This window comes from Elephas maximus, chromosome 19 (assembly GCF_024166365.1).
Source record: "Elephas maximus indicus isolate mEleMax1 chromosome 19, mEleMax1 primary haplotype, whole genome shotgun sequence".
NCBI classification, from domain to species: domain Eukaryota; kingdom Metazoa; phylum Chordata; class Mammalia; order Proboscidea; family Elephantidae; genus Elephas; species Elephas maximus.
Window position 1 is genome coordinate 13,457,628 of NC_064837.1, and position 19,529 is coordinate 13,477,156.

General features: G+C 53.4%; 2 protein-coding genes across 4 annotated transcripts; both read right to left on the reverse strand.

Annotated features, from left to right (window-relative positions):
• Positions 1-1,075: 1,075 nt before the first annotated feature.
• On the reverse strand, positions 1,076-15,521 carry ACAP1 (ArfGAP with coiled-coil, ankyrin repeat and PH domains 1). 2 transcript variants are annotated; one of them, XM_049859397.1, is made up of 22 exons: positions 15,275-15,521; positions 14,653-14,710; positions 9,329-9,448; positions 9,067-9,120; positions 8,924-8,982; positions 8,154-8,337; positions 7,977-8,021; positions 7,772-7,867; positions 7,600-7,674; positions 7,399-7,508; positions 6,272-6,323; positions 6,064-6,164; positions 5,610-5,733; positions 5,298-5,509; positions 4,612-4,681; positions 4,397-4,491; positions 4,122-4,291; positions 3,133-3,305; positions 2,385-2,494; positions 2,191-2,301; positions 1,563-1,612; positions 1,076-1,264 (listed from the first exon to the last, which is right to left on the reverse strand). In XM_049859397.1, the coding sequence occupies exons 1-22, from the start codon at positions 15,325-15,327 to the stop codon at positions 1,164-1,166; spliced, it is 2,223 nt and encodes a 740-aa protein (XP_049715354.1). In that variant the 5' UTR covers positions 15,328-15,521; the 3' UTR covers positions 1,076-1,163. The 2 variants fall into 2 exon arrangements, with proteins under 2 accessions (XP_049715354.1, XP_049715355.1); XM_049859398.1 differs by lacking the exon at positions 1,563-1,612 and having other exon boundaries at positions 1,173-1,264.
• A 147-nt stretch (positions 15,522-15,668) lies between these two features.
• On the reverse strand, positions 15,669-19,411 carry LOC126062186 (uncharacterized). Of its 2 annotated transcripts, XM_049859399.1 has the most exons (7): positions 18,889-19,411; positions 18,368-18,475; positions 18,163-18,234; positions 17,846-17,934; positions 17,499-17,750; positions 16,917-17,072; positions 15,669-16,152 (listed from the first exon to the last, which is right to left on the reverse strand). In XM_049859399.1, exons 1-7 carry the CDS (start codon positions 19,374-19,376, stop codon positions 16,097-16,099), a joined length of 1,221 nt encoding a protein of 406 aa, XP_049715356.1. In that variant the 5' UTR covers positions 19,377-19,411; the 3' UTR covers positions 15,669-16,096. The 2 variants fall into 2 exon arrangements, with proteins under 2 accessions (XP_049715356.1, XP_049715357.1); XM_049859400.1 differs by lacking the exon at positions 17,499-17,750.
• Positions 19,412-19,529: the final 118 nt, after the last annotated feature.

Genomic DNA, 19,529 nt, shown 5'->3' on the forward strand with positions numbered 1-19,529 from the left:
TGTGGTCTTCAGACAATGGGTTTCCGGAATCCAACCAGCAGGTGACGGTGGCGAGCACAGGGCTGACTGAGGGACCCAGCTTCCGAGTTCCAGGGCAGATCGCTGTCGCAGTGGGCGAGTCCACGCAGGGCTCCGGCGGCCGGTCAGAGGCCTGGCCTGGGCTCCGGGCGAGGGTCCCAGGGGAGGGACGAAGGCTGTGCTGACGGGAACGGATGGCGGAGCCGCCCCTGTAGCGGCTGGGGGGCGACGGTGCTCTCAGCTCGAGCTGGAAGAGTCCGTGGGCCTGATGGAAACAACCGGCAGTCTCGCGGCCCGGGCGCTGTCGCCTTCTTCGGCTAAAGCTGCGGCCGCTGAGGTCCTCTCTGTCCCCAGGAAGTGGCCTAAGGGCAGCGGCCGGGGGCCCTTTAAGGGACAGCCCCGCCCCTGGCGCCCCGCCCCCCGCCCCCGCGAGGCCCGCGAGGCTCGGGTGGAGGTGGCAGCCGGGGCTCACGGACCGGAGGGACGGGGCGAACGGGCCGGACAGGCGAGCGCAAGCGAGGGTGGGGTCGGGACTGTGACTCAGGCGCGTCTCCCCGGATGTGGCTGCAACGGCCCCGCCGGCCCCCAGGTGTGCACGATTTCACGTCTGCAACTTGGCCCGGGCCGGGACCTCGAACCCGCCACTTGGAGAAGACGGAGGCCCAGCCATTCCCTACCGGTTGCTCCCGTGGGGGATTCCTGAGGGGCGGGTGCTGAGCCGCGGCATTCCGGGGATGCCTCCGGGCCGGGGCGGCTGGAGCGCGCTCGCCCCATCCCAGCCCGGCCGGGCGCCAGCTCCACCCAGGGGAAGGCCGTCCCCAACCCCACGCAGGCGGCCTCTCTCGGGCGCGACGAGCCTGGCCACGTCGCCTGGGCCCGAGAGCCCCGCCCCACGGCCGCCTGCGTTCGCGCTGGGCTGAAGCTCCCACTTCCCTCCCCGGGGCCTGCTGCGTGACTCAAGTCCGCACACTTGCATCCTCTCCCCGCACTCCTGGGGCTGCAGTACCCAACACCTTGCCAGGACCGAAGGTGGCGCCCAATAAATTACTTATGAAGGAAAGAGCAAAGCACAGAGGCTTTAATGGTGACGGGGCTGGCGGTGGGGAGGGGACGGCCTGGGTGTGCGGGGCTCCGAAGGCCTGGGATCAAAGCGTGTGAAGATCATGACTACGCCGGCTCAGCTTCTCCGGGTCGTCCGATGCCATGAGGGAGAAGTCGCGGAAGATGTCGAGATACGTCTCATCTCCTGAGGGGGAGGAAGGAAGAGTCGGGGTGGCGGACAGCTGGGCCCTAGGGCGGAAGAGCATGATCGGGACAGCTAGGCCTGGTCTGCTACAAGCACGCACTTCGATCGTGGGTGCAGGGAACCGCTGCGCCATGAGCGCAGCACCCTTGCTGTTTCTTTTTTGTCTCGAGGGCCTGGCACGTCAAATGCAGCCAATACATATTTGTTTAATAAATCAATCAACGCAGACAGGCCACCAGGGGTCAGGAAACCGGGGAACCTGGAGTTCCGGTGTTGGGCCTGGGGGTGGGTACTTTACCTGCCTGGCCCTGGGCCGCTTCGGCCTCCCTCATTTTTGCCAATCGCAGCCTGAAGGGAAGGGGATTAAAGAATGAATGCCACTCTCCTAGCCACCCGCTCCCCGACCCCATATCCCTTCATTTAGGGATACTGGGTTGTGCTTGGAAACCCTGGTGGCGTAGTGGTTAAGTGCTACGGCTGCTAACCAAGTGGTTGGCAGTTCAAATCCGGCCAGGCGTTCCTTGGAAACTCTGTGGGGCAGTTCTACTCTGTCCTATAGGGTCGCTATGAGTCGGAATCGACTTGACGGCACCGGGTTTGGTTTTGTTTGGTTTCGGTTGTGCTTCACTCATCTGTTTCCCCAGGATCTAGTACTTAAAAGATGCCTGACAACAGTGTTGATGCATGAGAGATGCTTCTCGCTCAGGATGAGCTCGCCATCCGCGGACCCCTTCCCGCTTGCCTTCCTACTACACGCCCCAGTCCACACTGGTAGCATCCTTTCTGGCCTGGCAGCACCGGGAGGCTTCTGGTCCAGGCGCTGGCCCCGCCCCTCCCTGGGCCCCGCCGGGCAGGCTCGGGTCTCCACGTCACCCCGCCCCATGTGGATCGCCCAAGTGCTAGCCCGCCCCTTCAGGCATCCTTACAGCGTGACGATATCAGCGTTAGCTGTTTCCATGGCGATGGTCAGAGGGTCCCTGCCTTCAGAGTCCCGAGCCCCCATATCAGCCCCCCGTTTCAGGAACAAGCAGGCGAGCCTAGAGAGCAGAGCCAGGTTCAGCGGGGCGCTCACCTCCTTCGAAGCCTTCCTCCCCTAGTCCGCCATCCTTGAGGCCCCTACCCCGTGTGGCCAAGAATGGTTGCGTGGTGCAGCGGGCCCCGGCCCGCGCTGTCCGCTTGGTTCACGTTCGCTCCGTTCTGGAGGAGAAACTCACAGGCCAGAAGAGAATTCTGCATCAAGGAGTCAAGAAGGGAGAGACAGGGTGGCATCTTTGGAGGCAGATTTAAAGATGCTTTGGGGTAGGGTCAGTCAGTGCACAGGGTGCGGTGGGAATCAGGCGTGTGGGGTACAGCTAAGTGTGTCAGGCTCTGCTGTAGCTCTTTATATGTATTCGTACATTAAATCCGCAGTACACCCTATGTTACAGGTGAGGAAACAGGCACAGACAGGTTAGTAACTTGTTCAGAGTCTCCTGTAAGTGGTGAGAGCCTGGATTCGAACCCAGGTTGTCTGTCTCCAACACTTGCACTTTTAGCAACCAGTTCATATTGCTTATTACTCTTTACCGGGTGGCGGTACCAGGGAGCAGATGGATGGGGAGAGGTGGGCATCCCAGAGAGCAGGTGGAGTATGAGGGGTGAGGGTCCCAGGGAGCAGGTGGAGGGTGAGGGGTGGGCATCCCTGGGAGCAGGTGGGGGGTAGGGGGAAGGGTCCCAGGGAGCAGATGGAGGGTGAGAGGTGGGCATCCCTTGCAGCAGGTGGGGGGTGAGGGGTGGGTATCCTTGGGAACAGGTGGAGGGTGAGGTGTGGGCATCCCTGGGAGCAGGTGGAGGGTGAGGGGCAGGGTGGGGAGGTGTAAGGTGCTCACAGCAGCTGTGGCTTGGATCAGTGGCGTGGCATTCTCTTGACTCCCATTGACCCAGTTGACATCGGCTCCATGGGCAAGGGCATCAGCCATGGTGGGAAGGGATGGAGGATGCCCAGCGGCTCGAAACAGCAGGGCCCCAGAGTGCAGGCTGCCCAGGTCATCAGAGGGGGGCTCTGTTAGAAGGGTTTAGTTCTGTTAAGGGACATCAGCTGTGAGTGTGGGACGAACACCCTCCTCATGGATCCATGGTACTGTAACGGAATAAAAACCAGACCCCTTGCCACTGAGTTCGATTCCAACTCATGGCGACCCCATGTGTTACAGAGTAGAACTGCTCCATAAAGTCTTCTTGGCTGTAATCTTTACGAAAGCAGGTTGCCAGGCTTTTCTCCTGTGGTGCTGCTGGGTGGGTTCAAACAGCAAACCTGTAGGTTAGTAGTCAAGTGTGAAGCTAGATCACTGCTAACTTGTGGTGAGGCCTTCATGACGCAGGGGGCCGTGATGGGAGGTGGAGCTGGGCGGGCGTGTGTGTGAGTGTTTAAGTGTGGGTGTTCATGGGGGGTGCCGCCACGGTGTGGGGGACAGGTGGCGTCATTTGCCTCACCCTGTCCATCCAGACTGGCTGGGATGTCACGGGTGACCTGATTCTTGCTGACACAGCCTCAGCTCTCGACTCCCTCTGCTCCAGCCAGACTCACAACTCCCTCCACGGCCTTTAGAGACCTCGAGCTCATTCCCACTTCCACCTTTTCTCAGGCTGTTGACAGAGCCCTCCTGTCTACTCCCAGCCCCATGCTCCTTCCATTCCTAGTGCCACACGTCACTGTAACCCTGAAACACTTCCCCTGTAAGATCAGGGGTGGTGTTGTCTGGTCCCCAACGTTCTCAAGGGAAAGGCCTGGGCCTCATAGGCTGTGCACCCCCTCAGGGCCTGGCGCGGGGTTCAGCACACAGCAGGCCCTCCACGACTGCCCAACTAACCCATTTACCTGGCTTCCGATTGATGCTCCCTGGCCGGGGCCTGATGGAAGGCTTTGGGGGCACAGGAGGCTGCCCCCGGGGGGGGCCCCGGCCACCTCTTCGCCCTCGCACTTCAGGGAGCTTGGTCAGGAACTTCTTCTCCACGTACTTGGCATGAATCCAGGCCTCCTTCTCCTGCCTGGGCGAGAGAGAGGAGATGGTCTTCCCTCATCCCATCCCAGACCTTCCTCACCACCATCCAAGCCAACGGATAGCAGCTCCACACCCCACCCTGCAGCCTCACCGGGAGCAGCTGGGCCCTGGCTTCTTCACTGCCATAGCATCCACACGGGCCTCATAGATCTGGTTGATGACTACGTTTCCCAGCTCGCACATCAGCTTCAGGGGGCCCCAGCAGATGCAGACAGACAAACAGGGTGAGGGTGTCTGAGCTCTCAAGGCTCTTCAGCCCTTTGTGCCCCTTCCCCCTGCCCCAGTCTTCACTATACCCCAAGTCACCTTCACTAGCTCTGGCTCCCACGAGTCGAGGGTCAGAGACCGGACTTTGGAGAAATGGACACCAAGGCTCCTGGAGGGCCAGAGTGGGAATCAGAGCCTCTGTGGGACAGTGGGTTGGGGAGGCTGCTGCTGTTCCAGAAAAGATTTGGCAGCAAGGTCCTGCATCGGGGGGTGGGAGCTGGACCAGGAGTAGCCTTGACCTGGTTCTGGACAGATCCTGTGAGCTCACTGTTCCCTCTTTTCCTGTATTTCATTCTAAGGCCCTCATCCTCTCCAGCCACCTCCTTTCTCTCATGGTACTTGGGTCTGGACAATTCTTTCCATGCCATTCCCCTTCCCTCCTTCCACCAAACTGTCCGAGTGAGGATCTTATGGACTTGCTAAAGGCTCACAATCTCTTCTCTCTGCTTTTCCATTTCTGCTCCCCCATCCTCCTTCAACCAAGCTGATAAACTCCTATGAGGGATCCCCCAATCCTGCCCCAGCCCACACACCGAGGTCCCACCTAGGTCCATCTTGGGTTCCACTGGGCTCAGCCCAGGCCTGGCACCCAGTGACAGACCAGAATCTAAGAGAGGAAGGCAGGGCAGGTAGGAAGGCAAGGGGTCTGCACGATGGGCTCTATCTGGGGGGCCTGTATGCAGCTGGAAGGAGTGGGGCCCATGCTTAGGGCTTTGGGGGGTGACCTGTGGATGCCAGAGCACTGAATGCAGAGAGTGACTCCAAGGTTGATGCTGGCCCACTCCGGGGCTGGCTCCCGACAGTCGCAGCACTGGGCATTGCCATCCACGCTCTGGACCTGGGCCGCCACGTGCCCAACTCCTCCAGACTCCCTGCTCCTGGCCATCGGACCACAGCCCAGGGTGGCAGCAGAGCCTATGGCGAGGTGTCCTGAGGCCTGGGGGGAGACAGGGGTAGAGGGGGTAGTCAGGGAGCCCTCAAGAAGGAGTGCCCCATTTCCTGGGGTAGCCTTGTCCTGCACTCCCATGTGAAGGTACCTGGCCTGGAGCCCGGGGGTCGTCATCAAGGCGAGCCTGGCTGAAGGCGGTGGCAATGCTGCTCTGCACAGCGCTGACCCATAGCTGCAGCAGGCGCTCTGAGTCAGCCTGGAGGAGGCAGGACCTGGGCCAGAGGGGTGAGGGATGGGGAAGGACAACTGAGGCCTGGGGAGCAATGTGGCAGGCTGGACAGGCTGACATTCAGCTGGTACTCAACTGGTATCGGTTGTATTGAAATATTTCTGTATGAATTGATAATATCCTCATAAATATCATCTGTTATCCTGGTCTCTCCACCCCGACCATCCCCTAGACTCCATCACAAACCAGCCACTAAGGGTAATGCCAGAAGCTGCACGGATGCCTCTGATAGCCTGCTCCAGGGTGCCACTGAGATTAGCTCTGGCTCTCAGGTTGGCAAATCCTTGAGTGTCACCCCTGGGTCTGCACTCACTTGCTGGGGGACACCACCTCAAAGCAGAACCGCCTTTCTGAGTCAGGGCAGAGCTTCACTGTGCAGAGCCGAAGGTCTTCCACCACCACAGTCACAGGGTCCTGGCAGGAGGTGGCAGAAAGGGGACAGGGGACAGCCATGCAGCCAGCGGCAGGCAAAGGCTGCATCTCCCTGGGGCCTGGGCATCCAGGGCCCTGGGCTTACCCACCTTGTACTTCTTCTGATATACCAGCTGGTTGCTCTGAATGGTGAACCAGCGTCTGGAAAGGGTGGAAATAGAGTTATAGAGACAGAGAGCATCAGGGTGAGGCTTGGGACAGGGCCAGAAGAGAGGCTGTGCCCTTTGCCCCATAAGGATCTTGCTGAGAGGAGAGAGACGTGGGCTGAACATCCCATGAGACATTCCAGAGAAGGGTGGACATCTAAGCAGGGCTATTCATACCTTAGACAATCCAGCTTTGATAGATTTATGAAGTAAAATGCTTTTCCTAATAAAATCTACCGCTAATTTTTTTTTGACAGATGGAAGTATCTTGGGGAAGGGGCTCAATTTTCTAATTTGCACGAAGGCCCCATATGTGCTTGCAGTGGCTCTGCAGGGGGAAGGAGTCAAGTCAGAGCATGTCACTATCCTGCTCCAAACCCTGCAGTGGGTCCCCAGTGCTCTCAGAGTGGAGCCCAAGTCCCTACAAAGGCTACAAGAGCCTACAGTCATCCACACCCTCATTAACTCCGACTTTATCTCCTACTATTTCCTTCTCCCTCACTCTGCCCAGGCCCACGGCTTCCTCTTTGTTCCTCTAACACTCCAGGCACCTCAGGGCCTTGGTACTGGCTTGTCCTTCGGCCTAGGACATACTTTCCCCACGTAGCCTTTAAGCTTGTGCCCAGAAGTCACCTTCTCATGAGTCCTACACTGACTCCCTATTCAAAATTGCAATCCATCCCAGGTTTTCACACCCCTGTCACCTTACTTTGGGGCCCTGGTGGCACAGTGGTCAAGCATTTGACTGTTAACCAAAAAGTCGGCAGTTCAAATCCACCAGCTGCTCTTTGGAAACCCTATGGGGCAGTTCTACTCTGTCCTATAGCGTCACTATAAGTCAGAATCGACTCAGTGACAATGGATTTTTCTATGGCACTATCTTTTTATCTTCTAACATAATATGTTATTATCTAATTACTATATTGTCTATCTTGCTGATGAAATGTAAACTCTATGAAGACAGAGTTCTGTCTGTTTTTCATTGCTGTGCTTAGCATCCTATAACCACTCAAACAAACAAAAAAAAAATTAATTTGATGGGACTGACTGATTGAGTACCCTCTGCCCACCTGCTCCAGGTCTTAAATGCATTGCTGGCACGTTTGAAGAGATGTCCTTCCATGACTAGGCCACTAGGTCCCTCCTTTAGGCTTGGCTCTGGCTCCTCCCCACCTAGCTCCTGGGGAACAAGAGGGTCAGAGGGCAAGTGGGCTGGGCAGAGAACAAGGCCATAAGTCTGTCTGCCCCAGTCAGCAGTCTCAGCCCCTCACCTTCTGTTTCAGCAGTACGTGTCTCTGCTCCATGTCCCTCTTCTCTCGTGCTGAATTCAAGACCAGCTGGTGCAACTGGCCATAGGAGAGACATCTCAGACTCCTCCGGCCTTCCCCAGCTATGCCAGGAGAGTCATCTCAGAGCCCCTAACCTCCCTCCACCTCCTGCTACCTGCGCACCCAGCTCCTTTCGATACTGTCCCAGCCGGCTCAGCTCCTCATGGCCCTGCTGGAAATGGAGAGCCTGGGCCTCCACCAAGCGCAGCACCTGGGTGTGGTGGGCAGGGTAGAGCTGAGGAAGGACCCCTCTCTCTCTCTTCCCCCCTGCTCTCTGTCTACAGGCTCCTCCCCCCTTTACCCTTGCCACCGCAACTCACAAACTCCATAATGTCAAACTTCCTCTTGTCCTCAATCACATTGATCTAAGGGCCCAAAAACACCTCAGGTCAGTCTGGAAAACAGAGCACCTCTCCCACTATACATCAGGACTGCCCCGGCCTCTGATCTGACACCTGAGGCCCTGGCACCCGGGGGGACAGGTTGAGGGTAGGCACCTGCAGAGTGTAGTCTAATGCCCGTCCCCGGTACCCGGCTCGAGCAGTCCTCAGAGCAGCGCCCGCCTCTTCTGCCTCCTGGGCCCGACGCCTGGGGACCTCTGCGTTGTGGGTAAGAGCAGCCTCCAGGCTCTCAGCCCCCCGCCAGAAATCTCGGCGAGCTTCTCGGAAAGCCCGGAGACCTCTGGGGGTAGCGGGGAGGATAATACAGAATCACAGATACACCCATCTGCCCCTACAGAGAAACCCCAGGATAAGGCCCGTTCAAGTCCTTTAAGTTAGCCTATTTATGTTGTTGTTAGTTGCCATCAAGTTGACCCCCGACTCACGGTGATCCCATGCATGATGGGATCAGACCATTGTAATTTATAGGGTTTTTACTGGCTGATTTTCAGAATTAGATTGCCAAGCCTTTCTTCCTAGTCTTTCTTAGTCTAGAAACTCTGGTGAAACTTGTGCATGAGGTGCATCGGCCAGGAATCAAACATGGGTCTCCCACATGGAAGGTGAGTGTTCTACCACGGAACCACCACTGCCCTCGGTTAGCCTATTTACAACTAAAATCCAAGGGGATCTTCGGGATGGCGGAGACAGAAGTCAGGCCACCTGGAATTCTCAATCTACATCCTATAGACATCTGGGAAAGAGGTGGTGATGGAATATGATTTCAAGGGGACCAACTCCTTTATTCTGGGAAGACTCTGTGGCAATGGGAAGAGGGCTGGAGGGCTGGTTTCTGGTAAAGAAGGCCCCCTTCCCTCCCAACTCACTCCTTGACCAGGGTCTGGATTTGCTGTTGCAGTGTGTGCTGGGTAGCATCTAGAAGCTCCTGAGAGGAAGCAGAAGTTGGGGTTGGGGGTCAGGACCACAGACAACGTTGGCTCCCCCACCAGCCCTACCTCCTCACACTCACCGCGTGACTGTCCAGTTTGTGGTTCAGGCTTTCGGTAAATTTTTCCAGACACTCCTAGGTGGGAAGAGGCAAGGAGAGAGAACCAGGCATGGGGCAGTGTGGCCCTCCCAATGCTAGACCCAGCCTGCCATGGCTGACTCTGGTAGCAGCCCCAGCCCTGCTCTGGCCTGGGTCGTGCAAACCCCAAAGTCAACCTTCCTGGTCCACAGGACCTCTTTACATCCCCTACCCTGTCCCACCCTGATTGGAGCCCTCCACATACCGCCATCATTGGCTCTGGTGGACCCAGGCGGCCCAGATCACAAATGCCAACAATGAAGGCGCGACCGGCAGCAAGGTAATGGCGCCCGCTTTCCAAGAGGCAGGTCCCCAGCTTGAGGAGCTGGGAAGCAACAAAGGGCAACAGGGAGTTGTGCTGATTGTCACCACACCTAGTTAGGCCCCCATCCCGTGCCACTTCCTCACCCCCATGTCCGTGCCTTTTCTTTCAAACCCCATCTACGCTTCTCCCCAGCTCAGTCCAGCTCGCCCAGGTTTTCTTCTTCCTTCTAAATTTTATTTATTTTGTTGTTGTTGTTGTTGACAATATACACAACAAAACAAACACCAATTCAACACTTTCTATATGTATAATTTAGTGACACTGGTTACATTTTTCGAGTTGGTTGTGCAATCATTCTTACTCTCCTTTTCTGAGTTGTTTCTCCTCATTAACATAAACTCATTGCCCCTTAAGTTTCCTATCTTTCAAGCTGCTGTTGTCGATTTGATCCCAGATAGTTCTTAAAAGAGCATAATGCTAAGGCAGACCTTTTTGTTACTAGTTAAGCTAAATTATTGTCTGGTTTTAAGATTACTTTAGGGGATATTTTTGGTTTAAGGTTTAAAGACTATCTCAGGCAACGGTTTCAGGGGTTCATCCAGCCTCCATGGTCCCAGAAAGTCTAGAGTCCATGAGAATTTGAAATTTTGTTCTGCACTTTCCCCCTTTTGATCAGGATTGTTCTAGTAATGGTAGCTGGGCACCATCCATATCTTCTGGTCTCATGACGAAGGAGGCAGTTGTTCATGGAGGCAATTAGCTACACATTTTATATCCTTCTTTTATTCCTGACTCTCCTTCTTCCTTCCTCTGTTGTTCCAGTGAGTAGAGACCAGTTGTCGTGCCTTGAATGGCCGCTTGCCAGCTTTTAAGACCCCAGGCACTACACAACAAACTAGGAGGTGGAACAGAAGCACTAAACGTGTTATCAGGCCAATTAACTGGGATGTCCCATGAAACCATGACCTTAAACCTACAAACCAAGGAACCAAATACCATGAGGTATTTGGATGTACATCAACAGTCTCAATAGCTACTGTTTTTTTTTTTTTAATATATCTATCATAGAACTTTTACCAATTCAAATTTTTATAGGTGTACAACTTAATGACAGTAATTACAATAATCAGTTATGCAGCCCTACCCTTAATCAGTGTGATTTTTTCTATCACAATTAATCCCTCTTTTCCCCCTACCTCCTGCCCCTAAAAAAAAAAAAAACCTGTTGCCATCAGTTCGATTCCAACTCATACAGACCCTAGTAACCAATAATAAACTTTGTTCTCTATACATCTGCCTTTTATTTTTATATAAGTGAAGTCAGTCATACAATATTTGTCCTTTTGTGACTGGCTTATTTTGCTCAGCATAATGTCTTCCAGCTCCATCCATACTGTAGCATGTATCATCAAGACCTCATTTCTCCCACTGGCTGAGTAGTATTCCATTGTATGTATGTACCACGTTCTGTTTATCCACTCATCTGCTGATGGGTGTTTAGGCTGTTTTCACCTTTTGGCTATTGTGAACAGTGCTACAATGAACATTGGTGTACATGTCTCTTTTCCATTCTCCACTTTCAAGTCTTTTGGGTATATACATGAGAGCAGAACTTCTGGGTCATATGGTAGTTCTATTTTTAGTTTTTTGAGGAACCACCACACTGTTTTCCACAATGTCCATACCATTTTGCACTCCCACCAGCAACAGGATAAGGGCTCCAATTTCCCCATATCCTCGCCAACGTTTGTTATTTTCTGTTTATTTTTTAGTCTTAGTAATCCTAGTTGGAGTGCAATGGTATCTCATTGTGGTTTTGATTTGCATCTCTCTGACGGCTAATGTCGCTGACCATTGTTTCATGCGTTTGGTGGTCATTTGAATGTCCTTTTTAGTGAAATGTCTATTCAAGTCCTTTGCCCATTTTATGATTGGGTTGCTTTTTGTTGTTGTTGCAGTTTTGTATATACTTTATTAGATTCTTGTTGGATATGTGGCTTCTGAAGATATTCCCCCAGTCTGTAGTTTGTCTTTTTACTTTTTTGGTGAAGACTTTTGATGAAAAAAAGTTATTAATTTTTATGAGGTCCCATTTACTTAGTCTTTTGTTATTACATAATCCGTCGTTGAAAGCTAGGCCTGACAGCATCGCCCCTGCTTGTTGGTCTAAGGATTTTATGGTTTTAGTTTGCACATTTAGGTCCTTAATCCATTTTGAATTTGTTTTTGTGTATAGTGTGAGGCATGGATCTTCATTTTTCTGCCTGTGGAAATCCAATTTTCCCAGCGCCATTTATTGGAGAGACTCTTGTTTCCCCACTGAATGGGCTTAGCACCCTTGTCAAAAATCAGTTGACCACAGATGTGTGGGTGTATTTCTGGACTCTCAATTCTATTCCACTTGTTTATCTATTGTTATACCAGTGCCAGGCTGTTTTGATTGCTGCAGCTGTATAGTATGTTTTAAAATCAGAAAGTGTGAGTCCTCCTACTTTGTTCTCTTTAAAGATTGTTTTAGCTATTAGGCGTCTCTTGCCATTCCATATAAGGTCGAGAATTGGTTTTTCTATTTCTGCAAAGAAGGCTGTTGGGATTTTGGTAGGGATTGCACTGAAACTAAAGATTGCTTTGGGTAATATTGATGTCTTAACAACATTAAGTCTTCCAATCCATGAACATGGAAGATCTTTCCATTTATTTAAGTCTTCTTTAATGTCTTCCAGCAGTGTTATATAGTTTCCGTTGTGTAAGTCCTTCATGTCCTTGGTTAGATTTATTCCTAGGTATTTTATTCTCTTAGATGCTATTGTAAATGGAATTGTTTCCCTGATTTCCTTTTCAGGTTTCTCATTGCTGTTGTATAGAAACCCAACTGATACTTGTTTGACCTCGTACCCGGCAACTTTGCTAAATCCCTCTATTAGCTCTAAAAGTTTTCTTGTGGACTCTTTGGGTTTTCTATATATAGGATTACATCATCTATGAATAGAGATAATTTTACTTTTTCTTTTCCAATCTAGGTATCTTTTATTTCTTTTTCTTGTCTTATTGCTCTGGCTAGCACTTCTAATATATTATTGAATTTAAGTGTTGAGAGAGGGCACCCTTGTCTTGTTTCCAGTTTCAAGGGGAAAGCTTTCAGTCTATCTCCATTAAATATAGTGCTGGCTGTTCATATATGGCCTGAATCATACTGAGGAATTTTCCTTCTATTCCAATCTTCTTCAGGGTTTTCATCAAGAGAGGGTGTGATTATATCAAATGCTTTTCCTGCGTCCATAGAGATGATCATGTGGTTCTTGTCCTTTGTTCCAACCATCCCTGCATTCCTGGAGTAAATTCACTTGGTCGTGGTGTATGACTCTTTTAATATGCTACTGGATTCTGTTTGCTAATATTTTGTTGAGGATTTCTTATCTGTATTCATAACAGATATTGGCCTGTAGTTTTCTCATGTTATCTTTGTCTCCCACGTTTTCAAAACACACCCAGTGTATTCTCAGCTCTGTCTCTTTGCTTGCCATGGTCCATGTCCAGAATGAGCCCCCTGTCCATTCCTCCCAGCCTGTCACCAAGGCCAGTGTCAGCTTCACCTTTACAGTGTTTGTCATTGTCTACTCCCATATATCTCTTCTTGCCCTGCCCCATCTGCTTGGACCCAGAGCACCCCAGAAACTCTACTGCACGCACTGTCTGGCTCACGGAATTTTCCATGTGGCTGGTATTAAATTCTATAGTATTTTCTGTTCGTACTTGTCCTATCCTGTGCTCGTGGAATGTTCCCTCTGTACATATTAACTAGCACCTATGGTGCAGTGGTTTCGTTTAGCTGCTAACCTAAAGGTCAGCAGTTCAAATCCACCAGCCGCTCCTTGGAAACCCTGTACGGCAGCTCTACTCTGTCCTATAGGGTCGCTATGAGTCAGAATTGACTCAATGGCAATGGGTACTAGCTGTCAGGACCTGGTACGAGCATTCGGGATTAAGCAAAAAACAAAACATGAAAGTCCTTGTCCTCATAGCAGTTATATTCCAGTGAAGAAAAACAGACAAGAAAACAAATACGTAACTGTGGCTGACACATACTAAAGTGACCCACACAGTGAGGTCACATCCATGTATAATCCCCTCCCCTTGAGCGTGAGCAGGACTGTGACTTGTTTCTAATGAATAAAGTGTGGCGAAGATGAGGAATGTCACTTCTGTGATTACATTATGACATATATTGACTCTGTCTTGCTAGCACACATTAGAAGCAGGCTGCGATGATGAGAACTGCCAGGGAGAGAACCACGTGGCAGGGAACTACAGGTGACCTCTAGGAAATGAAGGCCTCAGTCCTAAACAGGAACTGAATTCTGCCAGCAATCCCATGAGTTTGGAAGAAAACCCCAAGCCTCAGATGAGACTCCAGCCCTGGGCAAGACATTGATTGCAGCCCGTGAGACCGTCAGTAGAGGACCCAGCTGAGTCTGCTCCAACTCTTAAGTCACAGTAACTGTGAGATGATAATTTGTGTTGTTTTAAGCCATTAAACATGTGACAATTTGAATAGAAATAGGAAACTAATACAACAAGTAAGCACATAACACGTCGGTTAGGGTTCAGTGCTACAGAGACCCAGCAAAGTAAGAGGGGGTGGGAGTCCCTGGGTGGTACAAACGGTTAACGTACTCAGCTGCTAACCAAAAGGTCGGAGGTTTGGGACCACCCGGGGCTCTTCGGAAGAAGGGCTTGGTGATCTATTTCTGAAAAATCAGCATTGAAAACACTATGCAGCACAGTTCTGCTATGATACACATGGGATTACGAGTCGGAATCAACTGGACAGCAACTGTTTTTTTAAGGTGGGATGGGAGTAGGTGTGTGTGGTGTGTGTGAGTGCAGTGTTATAAAGAGTGGTCAAGAAAGGCCTTACTGTACTGTGTTTAAATCTTTCACTGGTTTCTCTATCCAGTCGGTCTGTGGGCTCCCTCACAGCAGAGATGGTCTTGCCCTCCACATACACCCAGGGCCTGGCACGATGCGGGTGCTAAGAGCTGAACAGTGAATCTTTGTTTCCCAAGATCCTGAGCTCCTCAAGGGCACAGAACCACCTTTTTGCTTCTCTGTAGACCCCAAAATATCTACCCCACAATAATAATTCAATAATTCCTGAAACCCAGTCCCTACCAATTTTCTCCCCCAGCTCTGCCCCCTCTAATCCTCACGCTGCCCCTCTCTCCTTCTCATTCTGCTCCTGGGATCTTGTCTGTCAGGATCACCTTCTCCAGACGGGTCTCCAATTCTGACACTTCGGCTTCCACCAGCTCGATAGAGGCTCTGGGAAAGGAGGGTTGGGGTCACGGGAGCAGAGCTTGGGTCCATCTGGTCTGCCAGCCTACTCGGGGTTGGGGGCTAGGGTTGTGGGGTGGTGGGTGCAGTCAGAGAGAGCTGCTGGGTTGAGAAGGCCCCCCCACCTGCCCTCTGCTGCTTGCATACTCTATATAGAGTACACAGTCTAGGAGCTACTGCCGCCCAGGCCAGAGCAGGAAGGGTAGACATGGGTGGATGTGGCGAAGGCAGGAAGTTGCTAACCGCCCCGGAGCAGGTGCTGGGGGAGGGGCAGGGGTCCCATCGAGAGGGAGGAGGGAATGCCAGTTCTGGGGGTGAGAGGGAGGCTGGAGAGGCCAGGAGGAGCAGGCAGGGAGCAGGGAGCACTGGAGTAGCTAGATTTGATAGTAGAGGTACCACTTGGGCATACGAACTCTCTCGTTCCTTTGAGGCCTACTGCCTGGAAGGAGGTCTGGTGGTGAATGTTGTGTGTGTGTGTGGTGGGGGTGGAGGGGGGATGTGGACCTTGCCCTCTCCCCCCACCGCCATCCCCACCTCCAGTCCTGCACATACCGGAACCGGGGTGAGTCTTTCAGACACTCTTCGAAATCCAGCTTGACCGTCATCTCAGGCTGCTGCGGGCTACAGGCCCTGGAGGCCAAGCAGGCAGGTGGGGATGTAATCCAGAAGGGGAGTTGGTGATGCAGGGGAGGGTCTTTTCCTGAGTAGTGCCTGGGGGGCACGGTTCTTTCCCCGAGGTGAAGGGGTATCCTAGGAGGAGCTCTCACCCCACACTTCTAGGCAGGCCTGGGAGGGGCAGGGGCGGGGCCAGGGCAGAGGGGGGCCCAAGATCAAAGAAGCCACAGGCCCGCCCTCAGAGGCTATTTGCTGTCACCTTCCTACCAGGCCCTAGTCTCTCTGCTTCTCCTTTAGTGGATGAGGTTTTGGAGCCTAGCAGATCCCAGTTCTGTCACTCAGAGGTTGTGTAGCCCTGGGCAAGCTCGCTGGTTCCTCAGTTTCCTCATCTGGAAGCCAGGGATGAGAACCCCTACCTCCAGGATTATTGTAAGAATTAATAATGACACCAGTATATTTGTGATGGACTAAAGTAAACACACCAGTCCACACCATCCAACTGCAGCTTGGGCCTCCTTGGGCTCCTAGCTTTCTGTGGAGTCCAGGGCCCTGGGCTGCTCCAAGCTTGCTTCTCTGCTCTCCCTGCTCAAGCTTTCCTGTGTGTGAACTTCCCTTCCTCCTCCCCTCTCCTTGCCAACGAAACCAGGCCAAGCCTGGGCACTCAATTCACAGTACCCAGACTCCTGCTGTTCTCTCTTTATTGTGCACGCTTAGGGTGGTGAGGACAGAAAAAGTTGCCCCCACCCCATCCCGAGCTGGCTACACTTTCCACTGTCTGGTCTCCTCCTGACTCCATAGAATCCTCAAGGTTTCATCTGGAAAGAGAAGGGGCTGGATTAATGGCTTCCTTGCAACAGGCATGAGGTCTTATCCCTGCAACCCCCCTAGACTCCCCCAAACTTACCCACTCAGGCCCTCTACCTCCCTGGCCGGTGCAAGCACCGCCCTGGCCCTTGCTCTGGTTTACGTCCTGGTTTGGGGGACTTCGGTTGCTTCCAGGTTCCCACTCTGAGCCCCCTGGGCTTTGCCAGCTCAGCCCCTTGGACACCATTCACTGACACCAGCTAGACACCATTTGGGATCTACTGTCCTTAGAGGACAGGGTAGTATTGAGTAGGGCTGGGATGGCAGAGTGGAGTCAAGGGCTGGTGCCAAGCTGGAGGGGGCCCCAACCCCTTCTGGACTGCACTGGTTCCTCTCCTATACAATGTCAGCTTCGGGCTCCATGATATTTAAGGCCTATCTTACTACCTGTTACTGAACTAGTGGCTTGAAAGGAGCAAGAGCTTGGGAGTGGGAATGTGCCAGAAACCAGGCCCAGAGTGATGGTGGCCCGGTGCCCTCGCCCAGCTGTGATGATGTCACTGTCACTGTCACTGTCAGGGAGTTCTCAGTGGTCTTGTGATCCTGAAAGGGGCTCTCTTTATGGTCCAGCAGATGGACCTCAGTGCTGGTTGGATTTTCAACCACCCAGGTCAAGCTGGTGGAGCCTGGAAGCACCACACGGAGCAGGGTTGGGGGACATCAGGCTGTTGGTCTCAGGCTCCCTGCCACCAGCCTGACCAGGCCCATCTCTCACTGTTCAGCTGCTCATCTTCTGTGTCCTCAAGCTCCGGGTGGGAGCAGGACCTCAGGTATCTTCCTTTGCTGTAATATTCCTTGCGTTGATGATCGATCTCCTGTTCCGATGCAGGAGGGGTCAAAGCTGGGGATGGATTTCTGGAGGTAGAGGAATCTGCAAAGTCACCCAAATCAATCTGATTCTTATGGCTACCTGGGGTATTCCTGCCCCGAGGTTGGCTGTCAACACTACAGGCTCCGCCACAGGAGAGAAGTATAAGCCCTAGAATCGCATCTCCCTTACTTCTCTTTTCCTCCTCCCATTTTAGAGAATCTTTAGTAACCTCTCCATCTCTCATGGTTCTCTTGGGTTTCTGTTCCTCACCAGTCAGCCTTCCCTGGGCATCTTATCCTGAATGGGGACTCCACTCCAGCTGTCCTATCTGCCCTGGGGTCTCCTCCCAGCATTACCTCCCCCTCAGGCAGCAGGACTCTGGGTCTGATACCCACTGGGGAAGAGGGACTGTGGTAGGGAAGGGAGGAACTGGCTCTGGACTAAAGCTTCCTTGAGTTCAGCACCCCGACTCCCCTCAAAGCTAACCCTTGGCTTCCAGGATGTGGTTCCTGGCCACTAGGCCAGTCTCATCTTTGACTCCTCTGGCCAATTCTCCTGCCCAGCCTCTCTCCACAGGCCTGGGCTCTGGATCCAGCATAACACCTTGACTGCCACTGCTGATATTTGCACTGCCCCCACTGTTGTCTTCCTCATCATCCAAGGGCAGGGCTTTCTGGGTCTTGAGGAACTTCCCTTCATCATAGTGGGCCTTGCGGCGCTTGTCAAAATCACTGGAGTCTGTGAGCCAGTGTGAGAGCTTGGCTTTCCTGCCAGCTCTCACTGAAGGCTCACTCTGCCTTCCCTTCCCATTCAACCCCTACCCCTCATCTCACATGTCTTGGAAAAGTTGTCTGGAGACCCTGAGCTTCTGTTATCACCGTACTGGAGGACCTTTGGGCAGAAATTGTCCATTGTTGCAAACCTGAAGGAGAGGGAGACTAGTTGGGGATACTGAAGTGAAAGAACAATGGGGGCAGATGGTGGACAGGGCCAAGCTGGCAGGACCTCCTGATGGGTCTTGGTCAGGCCTGATGAGAATTGTAGCACCTCTTACTCTGGGGGCCAAAAGGCAGAACTGGCTCAAGACTCCAGAGTTTAGGGTTGGAAAAAGAGGCCCCATACCCCAACTGATCTCTGGGAGGACTCTCACCTCTCTGCCAGCGCCTCAGGTGTCACCGTGTGGGAGGAGCCTGGGGACAGGTCCTCATCCCTGTCCTGCAGCCTGCGGAGGAGGCGGAAGCCATGCAGAGGGCGGCATCAGGCAGTAGCCCGTCCCTGAGCCTCTCTGCCTCTGGCCTCCTCCCCCCCTTCCACTTTTGAATTGGGAGGAAAAGCTGGGGGTGAGAGCTTAGCACCTGTGGTAGGGAGTGCCGGGCTCATCCACCTTCATAAATCCATAGTCCTTGCCAGCAGGGTGATAGGTGGCCAGGATATTCATCTCATCCCAGCGCTGAGACTTTTTCCTGGTCGGGGTGAAAAAGCGGGGGTGGGGGTTGGCGCGAAGCGGGGCACAAGAAAAAAAAAAAGGGGGGGAGGAAATGTTTTAGTGATCCCCTCCTCAAACCCCTCCCTCATTCTTTCGTTCAAAAATCCTTTCTTGCATCCCGTTGTAATTATAAGCACCAAGTGGGCAGAGGTATGGGGGTGGGTTGGAGTCAGACCCAAAGACAACCACCTAGGTAGCAAGGGTTTACCGGGGCCCTGCTACTCTCCCCAAAGGCGCAGGACCTCCGGTTTCCCACCCAATTGCCCTTCATCTACTCTCACTCCTGAGTTTCAGGACTCCGCCTCTTCCCTCCTGGCTCCGCCCCCTCCTGTGTCTAGAAACCCTCCCTCCCGGCTCCCGACTGCGGGTCAGCTGCTCTGGGTCCCTTACTTCTCCGCACTGGGGGATTTCTGCATCAAGACGGTGCTGTTGTTTTTGAGGATGCCGCGTGGCCGATCCTCATAGGAGTTGTAGGAATGTGGGCAAGGTATCCCGGAACGCGGACTGCACCCCAAGCTGTACGCCCCTGCTCCCCCGGACCGGGGGCTGGATACCCCGGATACGCTGGTTCCAGGGCCGGGGGTGTTGAATCCGTCAGGGTATGTGCCGGACCCAAGGCTGTGGCCCGCAACCTCCCCGAGGTGCTGGTTGGGCCCCGAACCGAGGACTCCCCCGGGGGACCGGCTGGAACCGGAACTAGGAACTACGATTCCCCCGGGGTGCAAGGAGGGTCCAGAACCATGCAACAAGATTACTCCGGATGGCAACCCGGCGCCTGCCTCCACTCCTCGGATCCCTCGGGGCAAGCCCCTGGATGCCACTCCGGCGGATTCCCCGTTGAGGCCGCCAGCGGTCCCCAGAGACTCTGGCTTCTCCATGACCCCACCTGGGGGCCACTCTCAGCTACCCCGGCCCCGCCTCTCTGCCCCACATAGCCCCGCCCCCGAGACCCCAACCCCAACGCGATGGGCCGGCGGTACTTGGGCACAGGCCTTGGTCCCCAATCCCTCTGCTCCCAGGAGCCCCTGTGG